The following is a 21,208-nucleotide window of genomic DNA, read 5'->3' on the forward strand; positions in this document are numbered from 1 at the left end:
CGTGCTTTAATTGTGCATGCATCCGAAAGTTTCTAGTTCTACATACGTGTTATAACTTAGCTAAACGTCCGAAGAAGTTAAGATGAAACTATAGCGTGAACGAAAACGCCGGCGACAGCGCTCTGTTGCTCGCACACATGGTCCTTGGAGCCTAGAATGTGCGTGTAGTATAGTCCTCCATGCAAGCGCAATTGTTTGCACAAAATCCTCAGAAGTCTTCATTACAATACGACAGGCGGTAGCTTCAGCAGGATAATAGGGTATAGAAAGCAGCTTCGTTTCTACATCGGCTCAGGGGCATGCGCGCAAAACTTCGCTCACGAAAAAAAAAAAAAAGAAAGTCGCATCCGTGGTTATGCTAACAACTCGGCTGCGAATTCAATATTACGACTAAACTGAAATCAAAGACTAAAGAGCAGCATCGCATGTACAAGGCACCTGACAATGAGCATGAAGCGAATGCATTTCGAAGCGCACGGGCGCGCGCGTCGTCTGCTCCGTCAGCAGTGGCGCACTCCGGTTCACCGCGGCGACCATTCAGCGGCAGCCACTGCCGCGGCCGGCGGACGAGAGGCTATAATAGCAATATTTCTAGGGACCCTAGTATGGTACATGGAGGAAGGAAAGTTGTTTCCTTCCTCCATGGCCTAGACCATAGAGAAAGGGATTTCCATGGGATTCCCTAGTAAGGCTCCTCTATTTCCCTAGACGCCTAGAGCGCACCTGACGGCTTCCTCGTGGACTAGCACGCCGACAGCACAGCGAGTGGCATGGCTGGCATGGCTTTACGCTAGTTTGGTCAGTACGGTTTGTGTGGTGGCGGTTCTGGAACTCTGTGGATGGAGCGGTAGTTGCTAGCTGCAGCCTTCGATCAGGGCAGCATGACGACTATATCTTTAAACAACAGGAAGCTCGTGCTTGTCGAGTATCCAGCAATCGTCAAGAACACTGACCGAATGCTGAAGACTCTTGGTGGCATTGATGAAGTTTCTAAGGTATGCGTAAAACGCTTTATTTATGCGTGCTTTTAAATTTTACAAAGAAAAAATGGTAAGCTTGTTGGGGTGCTCATCTGATGTGCCTTCTTTCACAGGCTTATTCAGTCCCTTCACGAAGGCTAGAAATGAAGTTCAGGCCCGAAGATCCGTACTGCAAGAGTGCTTACGCCAACCGTTTCACCACGTCGTGCCTTCTTTTGAAAGTAAAAAGAAACCGTGACAACTCGAAAGAGCCGTACACTATATCTATCGAAGGTACTATTTCAACAGTCTACAAATTCCGCGGTAAGTTTGCCTCCTTTTATACTTCGATGTGAGGTTGTCGGCATAAGCTTGCGCTGTTGGCAAAACAAGTGGCTTCCAAGGCACGCAAGACCGCTGAGACCAATTTGACATTCCATCTGAGCACAAGTGAAATTAAGTAAGTAAGTTCAGTTGCTCAGTCGTGTCCGACTCTTCGTGACCCTATGGACCATGTCACGCCACGCTTTCCGGTCTCTCACTATCTTCCTAACATCACATAATTTCATCTGCAGTGCCTCGAGGATGCCATCTAACCATCGCGTTCGCTGCCTACCCCTTCTCTGGCGACCCTCAACTTTTCCCAACATCAAATCTTTCTCCAGCGACTCCTCTCTTCTCATCAGATGATCAAAGTAGCTGAGCTTTAACTTTAGAATTTGACCCTCCAATGAGCATTCAGGGTTTATGGTCGACAATATCAAATGATGTGATCTGGCAGTCCAAGGAACTCTCAAGAGTCTTCGCCAGCACCACAATTCAAACGCGTCAATTCTTCGGCGGTCAGCCTTTTTCACAGTCCAACTCTCGCATCCATACATCACAATGTCTCTGCTCTTTACTAGGCGGTCAAGGCTAACCATTGCTCTCTTTCCCAGAAGCAGGCGTCTCCTAATTTCATGGCTGCAGTCTCCTTTCGAGGTAATCTCGGAGCCCAAGAACAGAAAATCTGTCACAGCTTCCACTTCTTGTCCATTGATGCTCCAGGACTTGATAGGGCAAGACGTCATGATCTTTGTCTTTTTAATGTTCAGTTTAAGCCCAAACTTCTCACTCTCTTCTTGTACGCGCATCAGAAGTCTCATGAGTTCCACTTCACTTTCTGCCACTAAAGTGGTATCATCCGCATATCTAAGGTTGTTGATACGTTTTCCAGCAATCTTCACTCCAGCTGAAGACTCGTCCAGACCGGCCTTCCTCATGATGCACTCTGCATATAGGTTAAATAGGCAGGGCGACAGTATGCTGCCTTGCCTCACTCCTTTCTCAATCGGAAACCAATCAGTAAGACCATGCCCAGTTCTGACTGTGGCCTCTTGTCCTTCATGCAGGTTCCTGAGGAGACAGATGAGGTGAATTGGAACTCCCATCTCTTGGAGAGCTTGCCACAATCTGCTGTGATCTACGCAGTCAAACGCTTTCGCATAATCAATGGGTTTCTGGAACTCTCTTGCTTTTTCCGTGATCCAGCGAAGGTTGGCAATTTGGTCTCTAGTTCCTCTGCCCTTGCGAAACCCAGCTTGCACGTCCGGAAGCTCCCGATCCAATGCATACTGCTGCAGCCTACCTTGGAGGATTTTCAACATCACCTTGCTAGCATGCGAAATAAGCGCGATCGTGCGGTAGTTGGAACAATCTTTGGCACTGCCTTTCTTTGGAATGGGGATGTAAACTGACCTCCTCCAATCCTGTGGCCACTGCAGGGTTGTCCAAATCTTCTGACATAATGTATGCAGAATGTTAACAGCGTCATGGTTGAGGTTTTGAAGCAACTCAGCTGGAATGCCATCAATTCCGCTAGCTTTGTTCTTTGCAAGGCTGGCTAAGGCCCATTCAACTTCACTCTTCAGGATGCCCGGCTCGAGATCAGTAATCACAACCGTCTTATGTTGGGTTTGCACATTTGGGTCCTTCTTGTACAGTTCTTCTGTGTATTCCTGCCACCTCTTCTTTATCTCTGAGGCTTCAGTGAGGTCCTTGCCTCGTTTGTCCTTTATTGCGCCCAGCTTAGCACAGAAGCTTCTTTTGATATATTTGATTGTCTTATACAGAGCTCTTGTGTTCCTTAATTGGCTGTTGTCCTCAACTGCTTGGCACTGTATGTTCAGGAAGGCATTCTTATCTCTCCTTGCTATTTTCTGAAAATCCGCATTGAGAACCTTGTATCTTTCTCTTTCCCCCATAACTTTTGCCATCCTTCTTTCCTCAGCTATTTGCAAAGCCTCTTCAGATAACCAGTTTCCTTTCTTGCATTTCTTTTGCTTTGGAACTACCTTAGTAGCAACTTCTTGTATTATATCATGAACATCAGTCCACATCTCTTTGGGCTCTTTGTCTTCTAGATCTAATTCTTGAAATCGATTCCTCACTTCCACAGCATATTCTAATGGAATTTGATCCAGATCATACCTGAAAGGCCTTCTAGTTTTCTGCATTTTCCTCAATCGAAGCTTAATTTTGGCAACAAGAAGCTGATGATCGGTGCCACAATCGGCCCCAGGCCTTGTTTTTATTGCTTGTATAGCACTTCTCCATCTCTGCCGGCAAAGAATATAATCGATCTGATTCCTGTACAGACCGTCCGGTGAAGTCCATGTGTACAGGCGCCTCTTGTGCTGTTGAAAATGAGTATTCACTATGGTCAGGTTGTTTTCTTGACAAAGGTCTACTAGCCTCTGCCCAGCTTCATTTGGCTCGCCAAGACCGAACTTGCCTATAATTCCAGATATTTCTTCACTCCCGACCTTAGCATTCCAGTCTCCTATGAGAAAAACGACGTCTGATGATGGGGTGCGGTCTAAAAGGCATTGTAGGTCCGCATAAAATATCTCAACGTCAGCTTCTTCAGCAGTAGTGGTCGGTGCATAGACTTGGATAACTGTTATGTTGAAAGGGTGACCTTGGATCCGAAGTGAAATTATTTGGTCGTTTTTGGGGTTGTACCCTAGCACTGCTTTGCCCATTTTTCTGTTTACTATGAGAGCGACTCCATTCCTTCTCTTGGATTCGTGCCCACAATAAAAGACATAATGGTCGCCGGAGTTAAATCCTCCCATTCTGGTCCACTTGAGCTCGCTGATACCCAAGATATCAATGTTCAATCTGTCCATTTCTCGCTTGACGACATCCAGTTTACCTTGCGTCATAGATCTTACATTCCATGTTGCTATGTGATATATCTCCTTGCAACATCGGACTTTCCGGTCGCTTCCCGACACATCCACAACTGAGCGTCCTTTTGGCTTTAGCCCAGCCGCTTCATTCGTCCTGGAGCTACTAGGAATCGCCCTTCGTTCATCCCCAGTAACATGTGGGACGGCTTCCAACCTGGGGGGCTCATTGAAATTAAATGGGCCCAATAGGGCTGCTAATTCGACTTGCGGTTCCAAATCTGTTTTAGCATCCAAATGGAGGCCCATTTGGAAGCAAGTGACTTCTTACACTTGGATCTGCATGTAAGAAAGGTGGTAGAAGTTTAATCTGCTTATTAGTGGTAATCATTGGTGCCACCAAAACAGTCTTGATTAAATGAAATAGCATAGCTCAACGACAAATGCCACTGGCTCCAGGAGGAGTGTCCCATGAGGAGTATGTAAGCATGTCGCTTTGGTGTTGTCACCATTTCAGGCATGCGGTGTTTCTGACGTTTGCGCTGTGCATGTTTGCCTGTGGATCTTGGAACTGTCACTTGGGTTGGATTTTATTAATATACAGGCTCGGTCAGGCTGCCCAGTTGGACTATCCTATTCCAGGTGGAGCTTCCAGTCAGTTCCAAAAATACAATTGGAAAAGCTAGTTGTAAGCCAGTGATTTTTCTTTGAGCAGGTGTGCCGTTTGAAATTCCAGTTGGTGTTTCTAGTTCGTTAAAAGAGAGAAAATTGGGAATATTGTAATTGAAAAGACCAATTTAATTCTGGTTTTCTTTCTTTGTTTTGTATGGCTTAGTAGACATTGTTGCACTGCATAACAGCATAAGACTCAAAACAAATATGCAAAATATTACTAGTATATTTGATGTTATATTTTGTCACCTTACTTTCAGGCATGGTGGACTTTCAATATTTGCCCATGACACAAATGGCAGACAGAACTGGTTATGAGTCCTTATTGGACAAGTTGATTCCTTCACCCATGGTATCAACAGACTGGCTGAAACAGGATGCTCCTGTTTTCATATTGCCCCAAGTGTTCTCCCGTCTTGATAGTATGTCAATCCAAGCACTGCGGGACGAACCTATACGGCGTAAAATCCAAGAAAGACCGGCATGTCATCCCAGAAGTGGTTTAGGTGGAAGTGAGTATTCTAACTTTTCTGCATGTATCAGTTTATGCCGTTAGAGAAATCTTAAAGGTTCCTGTGAAGTCCAATTGTCTGTGTGAACGGAAAATGTTGCAATGTTTGCATACAAAGGGTGGGGAGTAAAACTGCATGAAAAATAACATTTTTATTGCTGATTGACATTGTTATTATTGCATGTTTTTATTCAGTAATTCTTTCATCGAAGTGGCTGCTGTTCTTCTTTGCATTGGGCACCTACCTTACAACTTTATCCTCACAAAGCAAGAAAAACCTGCATTTGAACTATGCAGAGGAGCTACCATGAGCCACATCTTATTTTCATGCCCAAAACTCGAGACACTAAGTGAATAGAAGTTTTTGTTATTTTATGATGAACGCACTCATTCAGCCTAGTTTATTCCAAGGAGGAAATGCACTAGATGTTTCCTATGTTTCTACATCCTCAAAATAAAGAAAAGCTTCTCAATAGCTATTTCATTTAAAACACTTTGTTTTCATTCTCTTCCACAAAGCAGGACATTTAACCTTGCATTTCCTGCATAATAGCCCCAGTCACTTGCACGCCGTAAAACACAACACGGCAAACAAATCTTGCAACAAGTAGGTAGTAGATAGTTGTCTCACATGCGCTTCTTTCATAGTATGCAATGACAGAATAACCTGCTTGGGTCGTATTCTGTGATGCCTGTTGTTTATGGTCTCCACATACTGCTGTTTTGCAGTAATTATCTTGTGGCAGAAAGTTTTGTCTTCTATTGGTGGAATGTAATAAGACAATCGTTATTTCAGTAGGTACCTTATTACACCTTTTTGTCATTTATTGCTCCTGTTAATTTGAAATTTTGAAAAGTCGAATTAATTTGTTTGCATGCACTACTCATGTCTTCTTTTTTTGCTGGAAGAACATGCAGAAATTTTCATACAAGACTTAAATACTTTGATTTTTTTTTTTATGCTGGGTCATGATGATGCAGTTGACAATGTTAAATAGGGATGTAGTTTATTCTTATATTTTGAAATAAAGTAGTTACATAGAAGGTTATTTTTGACACTTTTTTTTTTGTCATGATTTACTTCAAAATGTTATAAGTATTTGGTGCCTGAGAAGCTAGAGGCATCATTACTAATTGTCAAAAGTAAGTCCGCAGTCACAACTCCTGCAGGTGCTTTCTGAATTGGTTTGGTTTGGCTTATGGAATTTAACGTCACAAAGCGACTCAGGCTATTAAAGAGGCCGTAGTGGAGGACTCCAGAAATTCAGGCCACCTGAGGTTCTTGAACGTGCACTGACATTGCACAGCACGTGGGCACCCTGCTTTTCGCCTCCATTGAAAAGTAGTCGCCGCGGCCGAGATTCGATCTCGCATCCTTGGGCACTGTAGTCGATCGCTCTAACCACTGCACAGCTGCGGCAGGGTCTTTCTGAATAGTTTATGCCATTGAAAACATATTGTAATGGCTCTCTGCTGTGTGCAGACATGGATTGTTGCATATAATCTGTGGTGTAGTCCATGAGACAGGTGCTTATAGAAATCTGCCAGAAAAGGATATTGGCACAAACTGTTAAGTCTTTTGCTCCACCAGCTGTTCGTCATCGCCGTATGAAATTTGCCTGCTTCCTAAGCTTTGAGGATGATGCTGTGCCTAAAGAGCCAAATCCAGAGGCTTGGAAGCAGTTGGAGTGGCGTCCTCCAGATGAGAATATCAAGAGAAGAGTTGAAGAGGTGAGATTCACTGAATATCATACCAGCTCCTTGTTTGTTCACATGGTAAACTTGCACTGAGGACTGATTGCTTGCAAGATGGAGTACAGCCTTTGGAAATGGTTAATGTTAACTGAAAAACAGTGCTGTGAGCATTGATCAGGCCTCCTAACAGCTGCTTGAGGCCTGTTTTGCAGCATTGAGATTTGTGATATGAAACCACAGACTTCTGTCGTGTAGTTAAGTGTATTCCACACAAAGAAAGTCTTGCATTGCTTTCATGTAATGCGCATGTAGGTTGTTCTTGCTCACCTTGGTTTACATGGTATATGTACAGACTGCTTGATGTTTAGGCCTCTTTGCTTTGTTGTTCCACAAGGAGGGACCAGTCATCCTCTCAAGAGTAGAACCCCTTTATAGTAAAGTCACTGGGACGGGCAAAAATCTTTACTATACCAAGGCCTTTACTATCAGTTGTTGATGATAACATGGTCCTGAAGATGCCGTTTGGTAACTAAATGGCTACTTCCTGAACACGATTTCTTGCTTAATGAAAAAAAAACTGTCAAATGCCTTCCATTTCTCTCTTATCGTCTCTCCATCCCATATTTTTTTTTTTTTTCAGTTATAAGATTTTTTGTTTACATCTTGTTGAAATATTTCTTAGGCATGAGGGCAGCATGGCTATGAATACAACTGAGTTTGAATTCATGTGAAAACCAAAGTATTGCATGAACACGGTGTCACCTTCTGCAGTTCCTGTCTGTAAGAAGGCAATAGATGAAAAATGTGCACAGCAGTCAAGTGCTGCAAAACCACACGCCTCCAGTTCTTGCCACTGCTGCTTTGTGCTGCACTGTGCTGTGCATGTTCGGTTGTTTCTTCCCTTCCCTAATTTTCACTGCATTTTCACTCGCCTTCACTTTCTGAACGGATCGCGCCGCCTTCTTTGCATGCTTGTCGACAGCTTTACTTTTTTATTTTCCTATGCGCTGCATGCCTTCCCTCACGACGCCAAGGCCTACATAAAGTTGGCTTCTCCTGAGTACTACTGAGCCTAGTGGTAAAGCCGTTTAAGAGAATATTGGGTTTTTTTTTTTCTTTTTCAAACAAAAAAAAATTGCCTCACGATTCTAGGTAGTGCGCGTGCGCTACTTAAAGTGCCAGACGCACTTTACTATAACCAGTTTTCTTCAAATATGTCTTTACTATAAAGGGGTGAAAATATACAATCTTCTATGGAAGGTGAACTGGGACTTCAGGTCCACTTTACTATATCCGAGTTTACTATAGCGGGGTTCTTGTGCACTGAGGAAATTCGGCGAAACCTCATTGTTTTCAGAATCGGCTCTGCTGGGGCTGTCTGTTGACTAGTCAACAAACTGAACCTACAGATGTGAATGGCTCAGCAGTTTCTTGCTCATTGGGGTATTATTTAAGTAACAGTAGTGAACACTTTTCACAAGTTTCGCAACTGTAGCCTCAATGCGCATTACTGGTAGGCAATGAGAAAACACTTTAGCGCAAATGAAATAGCCTGAAGGCAAAAAAAAAAAGAGGACAAGAAAGAGCATTCTTTCCGGTCCCCTTCTTTTCGCCTTCAGGCTGTTTTATTTATGCTGAAGTTTTTTCATCGTTATGAACCAACTAGCTCAACAAAAAGTTTTACTTAAGTATTCATAGACCGTGAACCTTGTGCGGTGCCTGCTCTAAAGGTGCTCTGCAACTCAGTTCAAGCATGTAGTTATTGTTCTATATTTGCGTAATGTTGGACTTGGTGATGCCTTAGCGGGTACATTCGATTTCCCAGTCTTGGATTACTTGCCGACAGGTCTCGGCTTTTGCTGTAACAGGAAGCAGCGTTATGATCACATGACCTTGCAAGCTTCCTCTATCATTGTTTTTTAGCAGATGATAACCATCATTCACTGCGATGCAATTCTTTCGCAGTGACGCCGTGCTCACGTTTATTTTTTGGTGTGTTACACGATAGATAGATAACAGAGGCACAAATTAATTGTTGCATTTGGTGAACGGAGCTTGACATGCCTGAATGCGAAGCATTTTGCAGAACTCAGTTTGGCAGCATGTGATTCCACTGGCGAGCTTAGAAAGTGGTTTGATAGCATCTGTTTTGGTGAAACAGATGTTCACAAGCAATTTTTTGGAGAAATAAATGCCACTTTTATAGAACTTTTCATTGCTGAAATAGGAAAAGTCCATTTACTGCGAACTTTATATAAATGAATGGAATCAATGTGACCATCAAGTTCGTTGTGACTGTGCTTGACTGTACCTTGAATGTACAGGATCACTGTGCAGTGCAGGAAATAGCTGATATGGCAAAATAAACAGAATGCCACAACCTGCGTTTTTTTTATAAGCAAAGGCTATTTTCAGCACTCTTTGCTCTCACAGTGAGAAGAGTTACTGATCTCCTTGTGGTGCAAAATCGATGCTAAAGTTCACTCCACTGGTGGAGCTCCCAGCAAATAGGTGCCGTGCACATCTAACTCTAGAGGGATGTGAATGCCCCTAGCAGTGGCATCATTCACCATAGCGTGAACGATGGTGGAGGGTTGGTGTATGACAGTTACAGTTGAAGCTGAATCAGAATGTGAATTGCTTATTTTTGACCATTTTATTGGGACTGTTCAACTGGTATGTTGTTGTTGCTTGTCTGGTGTGAGCTACACACTTGTAAGAGCAGAGCAAATGACTCCATTAGGAGTTCTTATTTTGCAGTGACAGAAAGCAAGTGCAAAAAAGAAGGTTGGTTTGGGCCAGCATGAGAAAGAGAAGGTGATGTTTGCGTTTCATGCATGAAAAAGCTCAGCAGCGGCTTTGCTGCTTTGGGCTGTCCATTTCTGAGCGAAGCTTGTTCCAAGATCTTTTCCACCTCCGTTGCGAGCATTGGCTCTTAGCACACATCTTCATCCAGAGGATCTTTGATATAGCGGGTGCACAGCATCTTCTCAAATTCAATGTGCCTCAAGGTTTATAACATGAGCACTACTTTTGCTTGTGAGCATCTATTGCTCCTTCATATTGCCTTCGCCGCTGGTTGCCACTGGTTGGCTGCTAAGCCAATGTAGTCTAGCAAGCCAAGTGTGGCTAAGTCCCATCATGCTTTGGTACTAGCTATCAATATGCGTAGTATTCTCACTATAAGCATTACAAGAGCATCACAGATGTTTTGCCAGTTTGATAGCTTGGGAAGTGCTACAAGTGGTTGCACTGAGCATGTTTTGCTTGTGGAGGGGAAAATCTAAATGCACATAAAGTGCAGCAAACATGACCTGGATGCCCTAAACTCAAACTCTAGTAGAAGATGTGAAATTCGGTCAACAGGTTGAAGAACTGAACATTGTCTTTGTACATTTTGACCTTAATTTGTGTTGTCTTGATGTCCACAGCTGTTCCAGCAACGTCCCATGTGGACACGCAGTGCCTTGCAGATGGAGCTCGGTGTGATGCCCAATCGATTCAAGCTCATCCTGCCTGTGGTGGCTTACTATGTTGTCAGTGGACCTTTTCGCACTTGCTGGGTGCGCATGGGCTTTGATCCCCGCAAGGATCCCTCCACGAAAATCTATCAAGTGCTCGACTTTCGGCTGAAGACATGTGCGTGGCCGTTTCATTCCTTTCCTCCCTTCTTTGTCTTTCCTCTGTTCACTGGATGTACAGTACCAGGTTGCTGGACACTAGTCCAGCAAGATTATACATGTGCTGGAACATTGCATACCAGCAGTAGGAGCACTATGCATTGCATGATGAACTGAGGAAGTAGTGTTTTGTTGTGGATGCAGCGGTTATAAGCATAACTTACTCTGTGGCATGAGCATTTGCATCTCAAAATAACAGCTTGAGGGGCTAGTTGGTGCTGCATAATACCCAGAAATGTGGCGCAACAAACACAAACACATGCGAAGAGATACAACACACGCGCACACTACCGACTGTAACATGGATCTGAACACACACTTCCTCTTCACCACTCCTCTTCTTCTACACCCAAGTACATCTTCTCATCATCCTCTTCTTTGCCAAGGAGATAGGAGCACTTTCTTCCCCGCAGAACATAAACATCGTCCAAGCATGACAGTCACCAATTCTACACTCACGTACATCTTCAGACACCTCTGCTTTTCCCAGCAGCTAATACCACAATCGTCCCAGTGAACCACAACTATAATCCAAGCTGGACAGTCACAAAGTCCACCACGTAGTCACATAGTTACTCACTAACAACCAACCACCACACATGTGCAGTAAGACATGTCCATCCAAAACACATCACTTGTGAAGTCCCTATGTAATGAAAAAACTGTAACCTGCCCAACATGTCTACAAAGCAACGAAGTACATGAGAATGGGAAGTACATGTACTTGAGGGAAAAAAAGATTCCACAAACACTCATGGCCACAATACATGAGTGGTGTCTAAGAATAACAGCTTTAGACCTGATAATAAACTCGATTCTTTCCATTACGCAAGAAGATTCCTCAATAAAAGTAAATTCTTTTCTACGTAGACTCAGCGAGGCTTCACTAATACATCTGTCTTCTTTCTTCTGTATCCAGAACGCTTCTAAAATTTCGCGCGCCATCTTATCCCGACTCTTCCCTAAGCCTGCTAAACAATGGCTCACATTTGCACTTCTGACAGTGCAGGGGTAAATTTGACCCCTTCTCAGTTTCTATGGACTTCTCATGTTCCCTTATTCTATTATTGATACATCTTCCAGTCTGCCCTATAGACCAACGCCGTGTTTACAAACAAAGGGGGCGCTCGCGGCACCGCAGCCGACTGGGGGTGAAAAATAGGGTTAGCATCCATAGGAATGCATGGAACCGAAATATTCCAAAGCAGTTTTCTCATTTCACGGGGCACCTGTGATGTTGTTGTCCGGTATGAAGCAACTATGAACATCCTAGAACAAATCATCCAAATATGAAATCTCATTACCGAGGCGAAGTATTTTTAAAATACCGTGAAACGTGGGGGTGCAAGTTGGGGCGACCCGTAGAAATACATGTAAGCACAACTTACCAGAACATTTTTTCTCATTTCACAGAGCATCAGAAGGGGTGGTCGGTCGTTAAACGTTGACCAGCGCTTTGAAGAAGTGTGTGATAAAGTATGGTGCGCGTCATTACGGAGGCAATCTACTTTATAACTCCTCGAATAACTTGTGTTATGAATCCAGACACCGCCAAAAGGCAAGCTGGGTGTAGAGAATCGCGCAGTTTTGCTTACAGTCCGATATGCAGCCGCATAGGGTAAATAAGTTTGATGATACTGTCGCTCCAGTGATATGTCCTGGACAGAATTACGTTTAAAAAGCAGTTGTCAAACCTCATACGACAATATGGACCGAACGAGATTCGCGCACTGCAGCAGACGACAGTGCAGCTGGCGACACCCACCGCGGCCGCCTCCAGCTCCGGAGCATCTGCTAGCGACAGCGCAGGTGATGCATGGTCGTCTGCAACTGTGCGCGGTCAGTTTATCGTGCTGTGAGTGCTCCCGCAAGTCGTCGGACTTGCATTACTTGCAAGAGAATGTAGCGTGTCATGCAACATGACGTCGGGGCATTGCGGTAAGTTGTGTTTACATGTATTTCTATGGGTCGCCCTCTCAACTCGCACCTCCATACGTTTCGCGGTGTTTTAAAAATACTTCGCGTCGGTAATGAGATTTCACACTTCTGCGATCTATTCCAGGGCGTTCATGGTTGCTCTGTACTGACATCAAGGATGACCCGTGAAATTAGAAAACTGTTCTGGAATATTTCGCTTCCATGTATTCCTATGGGCGCTAAGCCTACTTTTCACCCCCAGTCGACCCACGCTGGCAATAGAAGCGCCACCGCATCGTGCTTAAGTCACAGATCGGTGTTGGTCTATATATACTTTACCGCAAGTCAGCAGAATCTCGTAAATCACTCCCACCACACATCCAATAAAACTCTTGACATGCTTCTTATCGCAGTGTGCTTTTTTTCTCCTTCCTATTAATGCACACAACCCACCCAGTTTTTTTGGCGCAGAAAACACAACTGGCACCTCATACCTACCTGCCACCTTTTTCAGGCCGTGCGCCACTCGATGAATATAAGGTATCACTTGTGGGCGTTTATTTCTCAACTTATCTGCAGTCCTTTTTTCCCCTTAATTTTCTGAAGCATAGACTCTTCTACCCCACAAATAATCGTAACCGGGGAAACCAGCCACCTGACGCCTTTGTAATTGGTTATTGAAGCTATCCTCAGCCATATGTTCACATGATTTTAACAGGGCCGACTCCAAACTAAGGGAAGCTATCGCTCTTTTAACAGTCTTTGAATAGGCTGAACCATATGGAAGTAGCTCTTTTTTAGCCCTAGGAAAATACTTCCAACACACTTCCCCATCACGAATTTTCATATTTAAAGAAACTGCAACTTGCTGTCCACAGATCATGAGTAAAAGTAAGTCCTTATCTTTGTATCCTAAAAATAGAAAGGACGCATTCCACACTATGAATCACTGCAGAGCCCTTATCCAAAATGACTAAAAAATCATCAACATATCTAAATATTTTAAAACCTGAGCCATTAAGGGATGCATAAATTGCTCTGTCAACAGAAGATAAAAAGATGTTACATAGAACTAGGGCAACACATGACCTTATACAAATGCCCCTTCTCTGCACACACATATCTGCACACACATATCTGTCCCAAACGACACAACAGTAGACTTAAGGTAAAACTCGAGTAGGGCAAGAAAATTGTCAACATTGACACCAGCAGAGTTCTGAAAATCGATAGTGCCATTACGTTCTATACATTCCCGCACCGATTCAAACAATTCTAAATGCGGCACCGAATAGAACAAATCCTCTACATCAATAGAAAAAAAGTACCCAAGAATGGTTTGATCTTTTAAAAGATTGATCATTTGAAAAGAATTTTTAGTAGCAAAAGTATCATCAAGCTCCAAACCTTTCAAATGTTTAAGAAGCTACTGGCTGATCTGCTGTTGCCACGCATCACGTTCACTCACAATACATCTGAAAGGCGAGTCCGGTTTATGAGTCTTAACTGGATGGGCTTGATGGTATCCTGATGACGTCTTGGAAGAAGGACCTGGTACCGAAGGAATGTGCTACGGAAGTGGTGACGTTTTTTGAAAGGAATAATCTTCGATTACTTCAAACGGACAAAGAAGGGGGTTTTGCTGTGCTACCGGCTGGACTTTTTGAAGAGAAGCCAACAGTTGCAATTACGAAAAATTTTGTTAAAGTGAAGAAGAAAGTTAGCAGAACAAAAGCTATTGTGTTATGTAATGATATGCAGCTAACCAGGTTGGCAAAGGGAATCAGTGATTGCAAGAAGGCTTGCTTGGCTGTGTTTTTCACTTAAGAAATCTTGTAAAATCTCACGTGGAACAGCATGACGGCAATGGACACACAGTGTCGGTCCATGTAATTTTTTCTTTCGTTTTCCTGTTTCACTGCTTTTAAACTACTGTAGTGCCACGTTGAAAGCTGCAGAGACTTGCATTTGTCATATACATGTGCCATTGGCGCTGAAACATGGTGTGTTATATTAACTGCAGTTGCTCATTACAATCGTAGACATTCTTCTCATGTCAGTTCGTGTTTTATCGTCATGGAGTTCACACAGTTATACTTAGTTTTCAGTAATTCAGCACTAGTTAAGAGATAGCTGGCATAGTGAATTTGTTGCATCAAGGTCAAGTGCTGCAACGTGTTCGTTATGTGGTGTTTTTGAATGCACACTTCAATGGGGGCAGCGTTGGGCAATTGAAAAATTTTGTATGTCTTGGAATTTGCTACCTGGCAATTTGTTGCACACAGGTTTAACTCTATTGTTTATTTAAGGTATATTCCTTACACAACTACCGACTTCAAATTCTGAAAGTCAAGACGAAAATAGTTTCCTTGATTGCAGCGAATTCGTTAGGTAGTCAAGTTACAAGTTTTCATAAATAGTGCCAACTGCTCCAGTTACAAAGTGAAGGTACCACAGAGAGAGCAATGCACCAGGTGGCCAGGTACCATCGTGCAGTTCAACTGTTTGGCAGAGTGACACAGTTACAGGCACATTGTTCCTGTCACTGAGTGTAGAATTGCCTCTTGGGCAACGCAGCAAACTTCCTTGCGGTATTCTACTCAGAGATTGCAGCTCTTAAAAGTTTCCTGAAATAATTCCGCCCTGACCTGAGGTAGCTCCACTGCCACAAGGAAAAGAAAAGTATGTCTTCCACTTTCAGTTAGGTAAAACTTTTTCAGAATGAGGTGACCAGGAACTAGGGTAATGGTGTCTCAGCAGCCATACTGCATTTGTTCCAGATGTGGTTAATACCAGACAGAAGCTGCTAATATTATGCACTTTTCTGCTTCGTATTACAGTTTACTGTCAAGCAGATAAATGCAGGGGAATGAGGGTGCTCGTTATAATACATGAAGGAAAGAAGCCAACAGTTTGCGAGGCCTAGGAAAGCATTGGGGATTGTACCGGTGCTCTTCCAACTGAGCTACATCGGCCACTGTCCCCCCTGCTACTTTCTTGGGCATTAATGTTGTCTGTATACGAACCTTGAGAGTGTTCACCAGCGCCACCCTCAACCATAGCGGCGGACGTGGAACGCCTGTGTTACCGCCAGCATCACGTAGAACGTGATCAAGAGCGAGGGCGATAGCTGTGCTAGAACCCTCTTACGCTACCTATGGCTTCAATATTGCCAGAACTGAGACCCCCGTAAGCTACAAGCAAATAAATGCAGGGGAATGAGGGTGCTCATTCTAATACATGAAGCAAAGAAGCCAACAGTCGGCGAGGCCTAGGAAAGCACTGGGGATTGTACTTTGTCTATTTTTTTTTTAAATATTACTTGGATAATCACAGAAATTGGTAAAGTAATCTGTTTAGGGGTAAGATAATTAAACACAAAGTAGAAGAAAAAATGTGCCGATGGTGGGAACCGAACCCACGACCTCCAAATATCGTGTCCGGTGCTCTTCCAACTGAGCTACATCGGCCGCTGTCCCCTCTGCTACTTTCTTGGGCATTAATGTTGTCTGTATATGAACCTTGAGAGTGTTCACCAGCGCCACCCTCAACCATAGCGGCGGACGTGGAACGTCCTGTGTTACCGCCAGCATCACGTAGAATGTGATCAAGAGCGAGGGCGATAGCTCTGCTAGAACCCTCTTACGCTACCTATGGCTTCAAGATTGCCAGAACCGAGACCCCCGTAAGCTACAAGCAGATAAATGCAGAGGAATGAGGGTGCTCGTTATAATACATGAAGGAAAGAAGCCAACAGTCGGCGAGGCCTAGGAAAGCATTGGGGATTGTAATTTGTCTTTTTTTTTTTTAAATATTACTTGGATAATCACAGAAATTAGTAATGTATTCTGTTTAGAGCTCTGGACGCAATATTCAAATTCGTAGGTTCGGTTCCCACCATCGGCACATTGTTTTTTCTTCTACTTTGTGTTTCATTATCTTTCCCCTAAACAGATTACATTACTAATTTCTGTGATTATCCAAGTAATATATTAAAAAAAAAGACATAGTACAATCCCCAATGCTTTCCTAGGCCTCGCCGACTGTTGGCTTCTTTCCTTCATGTATTATAATGAGCACCCTCATTCCCCTGCATTTATCTGCCTGTAGCTTACAGGGGTCTCGGTTGTGGCAGTCTTGAAGCCATAGGTAGCGTAAGAGGGTTCTAGCACAGCTTTTGCCCTCGCTCTTGATCACGTTCTACGTGACGCTGGTGGTAACACAGGACGTTCCACGTCCGCGCTATGGTTGAGGGTGGCGCTGGTGAACACTCTCAAGGTTCGTATACAGACAACATTAATGCCCAAGAAAGTAGCAGGGGGGACAGCGGCCGATGTAGCTCAGTTGGAAGATCACCGGACGCGATATTTGGAGGTCGTGGGTTTTGTTCCCACCATCGGCACATTGTTTTTTTCTTCTACTTTGTGTTTAATTATCTTTCCCCTAAACAGATCACATTACTAATTTCTGTGATTATCCAAGTAATATTTAAAAAAAAAAAGACAAAGAACAATCCCCAATGCTTTCCTATGCCTCGCCGACTGTTGGCTTCTTTCCTTCAAGTTTACTGTCAACAAATTTTTGTCCTGAAGGTTGGCACCATTTTAAAAATAGTTCCAAGACAATTTATACCGATTTATCGTAGTGCCTGACGGGGTTAAGCCTCAACATATGGCATAAACTATGGAATGGTATGCTCATGGCCCAAATTATCTTTGATAATTTCAGTTTGTTTCTGTGTGGCAGGCACGCAAGCTATATGGAACTGTTATCTCCTTTTTTTTTTTATGTCGTAGAGCTTTACATTCGTAGTCAGCCTATAAATTTTGAAGCCTTCTAGTGTTTGAAAAAGTACTGCTTAGCTCTGTCAAATTCATGGACAAATGCTGTGTATGGAACATTTAATCGTTAGGATAATGGTCTCAGGGCATGTAATTTCATTGCGAAAGCAATTTGAGAATTGGCTGTAAGCTTGCATGGTCGTTTCTTCTGCTGTCTTTTATTTTTGTCAAGCAGTACTACTACTGACATGAAGGGAAGGTGATATAAATTTTACTTTGCAGCACCATCTGGAATTTATGATGAAGTGGCGACCAAGCGGGGCTCTTCAGCTTACTTGGTTCCGACTAAAGTACTGGGGCCAACAAGCCGTCCCATCTGTGCTCAAACAGATTCCTTATCACATGCACTAAGTGGTGAAGCTGGAGACAAGCCCTCAACCAAGTCTGAGTATGAACTGTTGGCATGCTTCCTGCCAGGCAAGCTACCACCGTATCGGCAAATGTTTTATCACCTCAAAGATATTCACTTGGAGGCGGTCCAAAAATTGGTTCATGCCAATGATGGCCATGAGATAAGCTGCCATGAGCGAGATGGCTGGTGTGAGGAAGGCACCATGAACAAGTGCCGCCTAATCATGGTGGCAGACCTGCGGGCTACAATGGGCAAGCTCAAGGCTGATCGGCCCTCAACATCGCATGATGACAGCCTTGTAGCATTGGAGGATGATGATGATTTTGATGAGCTCGTAGATGATGATGGAGGTGAAGACTATGTTGCCTAATTTTTTTTTTTTTCGGTAAAATTTAAAAGAGAAAACTAAGAATTGAAAGTTCACTTGTGTAACTGTCTTGAAAGGACAAATATGGGTATATTCTTTATGATTGCTGAGGTGTTTTAAGGAGCTCATTTCAGCTGTGCTTGTTTCTTGTGCTGCATTCCAAGCTCAAATGTGTGCTCTCACACAGTGATAGCAGGAGAGAGTATTGCCAGGCAGAGACTCCCTTATTGTTGCAAATATTGTGGACCTGTAAAATATAAAGATGGGCTTACACGGGCCTGAAGAACTATAATGTGTAAGTATAATTTGCTCTGCAGAGGGCACAGTTAAGTGAAATAACACACAATAGTGCAATTATTAATAAATGATAAAATCCTAAAATATGTGTGTGTTCCTACTATTTTTATAATCTTCTGGGGCACAATCAGCATGCCACAATAGTGAAAAGATGTGCTCGTGTAAAAAGTTTTTTTTTACATAAAATGTCCTGATTACAATGTCGGTTTTTGAGCCACTGTTGGCATCACAAAGAGAAAAATTTAACAAATGTCCAAACGATTTGCAAAGTTCCAGCATTGAACTGTGCAAATGTATCTTTTAAATGTGTTTTATGTTGAATATTTTCTTACAATTCATAGGACAGCAGTACATGTGTACTGCTTGCTTCAAGATCCAGCAACCGAACAATAGTGGACCCATGTACCATATTTTTGCATGCTGAAAACTGTCCAGCTATCAGACGGACCATTTAGCATGCTTTTATTTTTCGCTAATAAGCATCCTTGGTGTTGTGTGTGTTCTTGGAAAGCGTATGTCTTTACAGTTTGATGCGACTGAATTGTGGCACGGAAAAAAAAATTAAACTTCTGACAATTTTTTCAACCTTTGAGTGCTTTCCATCAGTAAAGTGCCATTTAATAGTTCTTCAAGCAGTCTTTCATTCTAATGTAGAATGTAATGTAGATGCATTGAAATTGCAAATATGTTCTACATTGATGTATTCTGACGAAGTTAGTTGCACAGATGTGTGCTACTTTCTTTTGCAAAACCAGTGCTCGAAACTGTTTGAAAGTCATCCAAGACCTCTAGTTTCCTGCATTTACACAAAAAATTGCAGATGTAACCATTTTTCATCCAGTTATATGTCAGCAGCTACATTGTCTGTTTTATGCTATTGTTGGTAGTATTGACAAAAGTAAAAAAAAAAAAAATGCAGACTACTCTTTGAATTCCATCTTCAAGAATGGTAGAAATCAGTACCATCTCCTTGTAGCGCGCATAGCGGCGACTGCACCAATATAGAGAGCACTTCTTCCTCGGGAGCACATAATTATGCTCTTCTTGCTGTAGCCAAATACACAAAATATTCAACACAGCAGATCAAGGTATTAACCTGCAGACGAAGAGAATGCGCGAGTCGGTCCTGCACATCATTAAACTCATGCCAGCTGAGTTGCAAACAGGGGTGACGGTTCCTAAACGGTTTCTATTCAGACAAGGCAACCTACCATTGGAGTCTACAGTAGTGCGGTCTGCATCGCTGTTCAAACAGAGGACTCTTGTCTCTGTGTTAGGAAACTAAGTGATTTGGAGGACAGCAAGAATAGGCACAAAAGCTCCTACTTGCTTGAAATGAGGTATATAACTAAGTAAAAGAGGCATATTTCAATGTTGCAGTGTTTTATTGCTGACACAGGCCATGCAACTTCAGCGCGCGTGCCGTCTCTTCATTGGAACGTCAGCATAATCAGCGGAACATATAGGCTCCTAATCAACATGCTGCCAATAGCGGTACACACGAATGGCTACTTACTACCTCACCGCAGTGCAGGCACACCGATAAGGCACAATTCTTTCCGCTGCCTCCGCCTAGAATGCAGTGGTCGGTAGCCTTTGATTTAGGTGCCAGTGATCAGGTATGGATAACATTGGAGTCTATGGTTTCGCATTTTCCAGCCTTGCGCTTGTTTTCTCTTTTAATGCGATAGAATTGAAAGTCTAATTGTACAAAAAAACTGGCTACATCAGGCAGTTTCTGACTTAAAACTCATTAATTGATTGACAGGGTGTGTGATGTCATGAGACCATGTGGCATGACAAAGTGCTGATTGATCAACAGAATGTGTGATGCCATGCGTCTATGTGACATGGCAAATTTGTTAGGTGCTTTGGCAGTTGGCAGATGTACTAGTTATGTCAGTTGGAAGCCGAACTTACCATATTTACTCGCATAATGGTCGCACTTCTTTGAAAAAAAAAAAATGACGCAAATTTCGGGGTGTGATCGATACGTGAGGTAAATTTTCCACAAAAATTTTTTGAGCACCGACAACGCAAACAAGTTGCAGGTCAGACGTCTTAGAACAGATATCTCGATTACAACCAAAAATAAAAGTTCAGCAAGGCTTATCTTCGCAATAAACGCGCACATTGTATAAGCATCACATGAACTGCCCATTTATTTTTTCTCATTGAGTACTCTAATCTTAGTCTGAATCCTCGCCATCCTCACTTTTATTGCTGCACGACTCATCATCAGAAACAGCAGTTTTATCGCTGGGAGCATCTTCTCAGTCCCACAGAAAGTTGACTTCTGTTCCATCCAACGCTTTCGATATGCCAGTCTTCTTGAAGCTCTTGGCCACTACCTCGTCGGGGATACTGTTCCACGCTTCGATGATCTACGAGCAAAGCATCTCCATGGATGGCCTTCTGATGTTTCCGCTCGGTGTCAAATAATGCTGGCCCATCACCATCTACTCTGCATACAGTCTTCGAACATTGTCCTTAAACGGTTTGTTCAGTGACACGTCGAGAGGCTGCAGCAGCGAGGTCAGACCCCCAGGAATCACTGCAATGTTCGTGCGTAGCTCTTTAAGCTTAGCAAGCACGCTTTCCACAAGGTGACCCTTGAAACTGTCCAAAACCAGAAGCGAAGGAAGCAGAAGTGCTCCTGGTCTTCGTTCCCAAACAGTCTTAATCCAGTCGACCATCAGGTCTGCAGTTATCCATCCTTTCATTTCTGCACGTATATGGATGCCACG

At 43.2% G+C, this 21,208-nt stretch overlaps 1 protein-coding gene across 1 annotated transcript; it reads left to right on the forward strand.

The window, feature by feature from the left end:
- The first annotated feature begins 740 nt into the window (after window positions 1–740).
- l(2)37Cd (general transcription factor IIIC subunit l(2)37Cd) lies at window positions 741–20,437 on the forward strand. The gene is made up of 6 exons (XM_084588188.1): window positions 741–995; window positions 1,094–1,283; window positions 5,062–5,313; window positions 6,904–7,043; window positions 10,439–10,646; window positions 17,668–20,437. Exons 1-6 carry the CDS (start codon window positions 882–884, stop codon window positions 18,165–18,167), a joined length of 1,404 nt encoding a protein of 467 aa, XP_084444314.1. The 5' UTR covers window positions 741–881; the 3' UTR covers window positions 18,168–20,437.
- Window positions 20,438–21,208: the final 771 nt, after the last annotated feature.

This window comes from Amblyomma maculatum, chromosome 1, assembly GCF_055883805.1.
Source record: "Amblyomma maculatum isolate TAMU_Amacu chromosome 1, ASM5588380v1, whole genome shotgun sequence".
Taxonomy (NCBI): Eukaryota; Metazoa; Arthropoda; class Arachnida; order Ixodida; family Ixodidae; genus Amblyomma; species Amblyomma maculatum.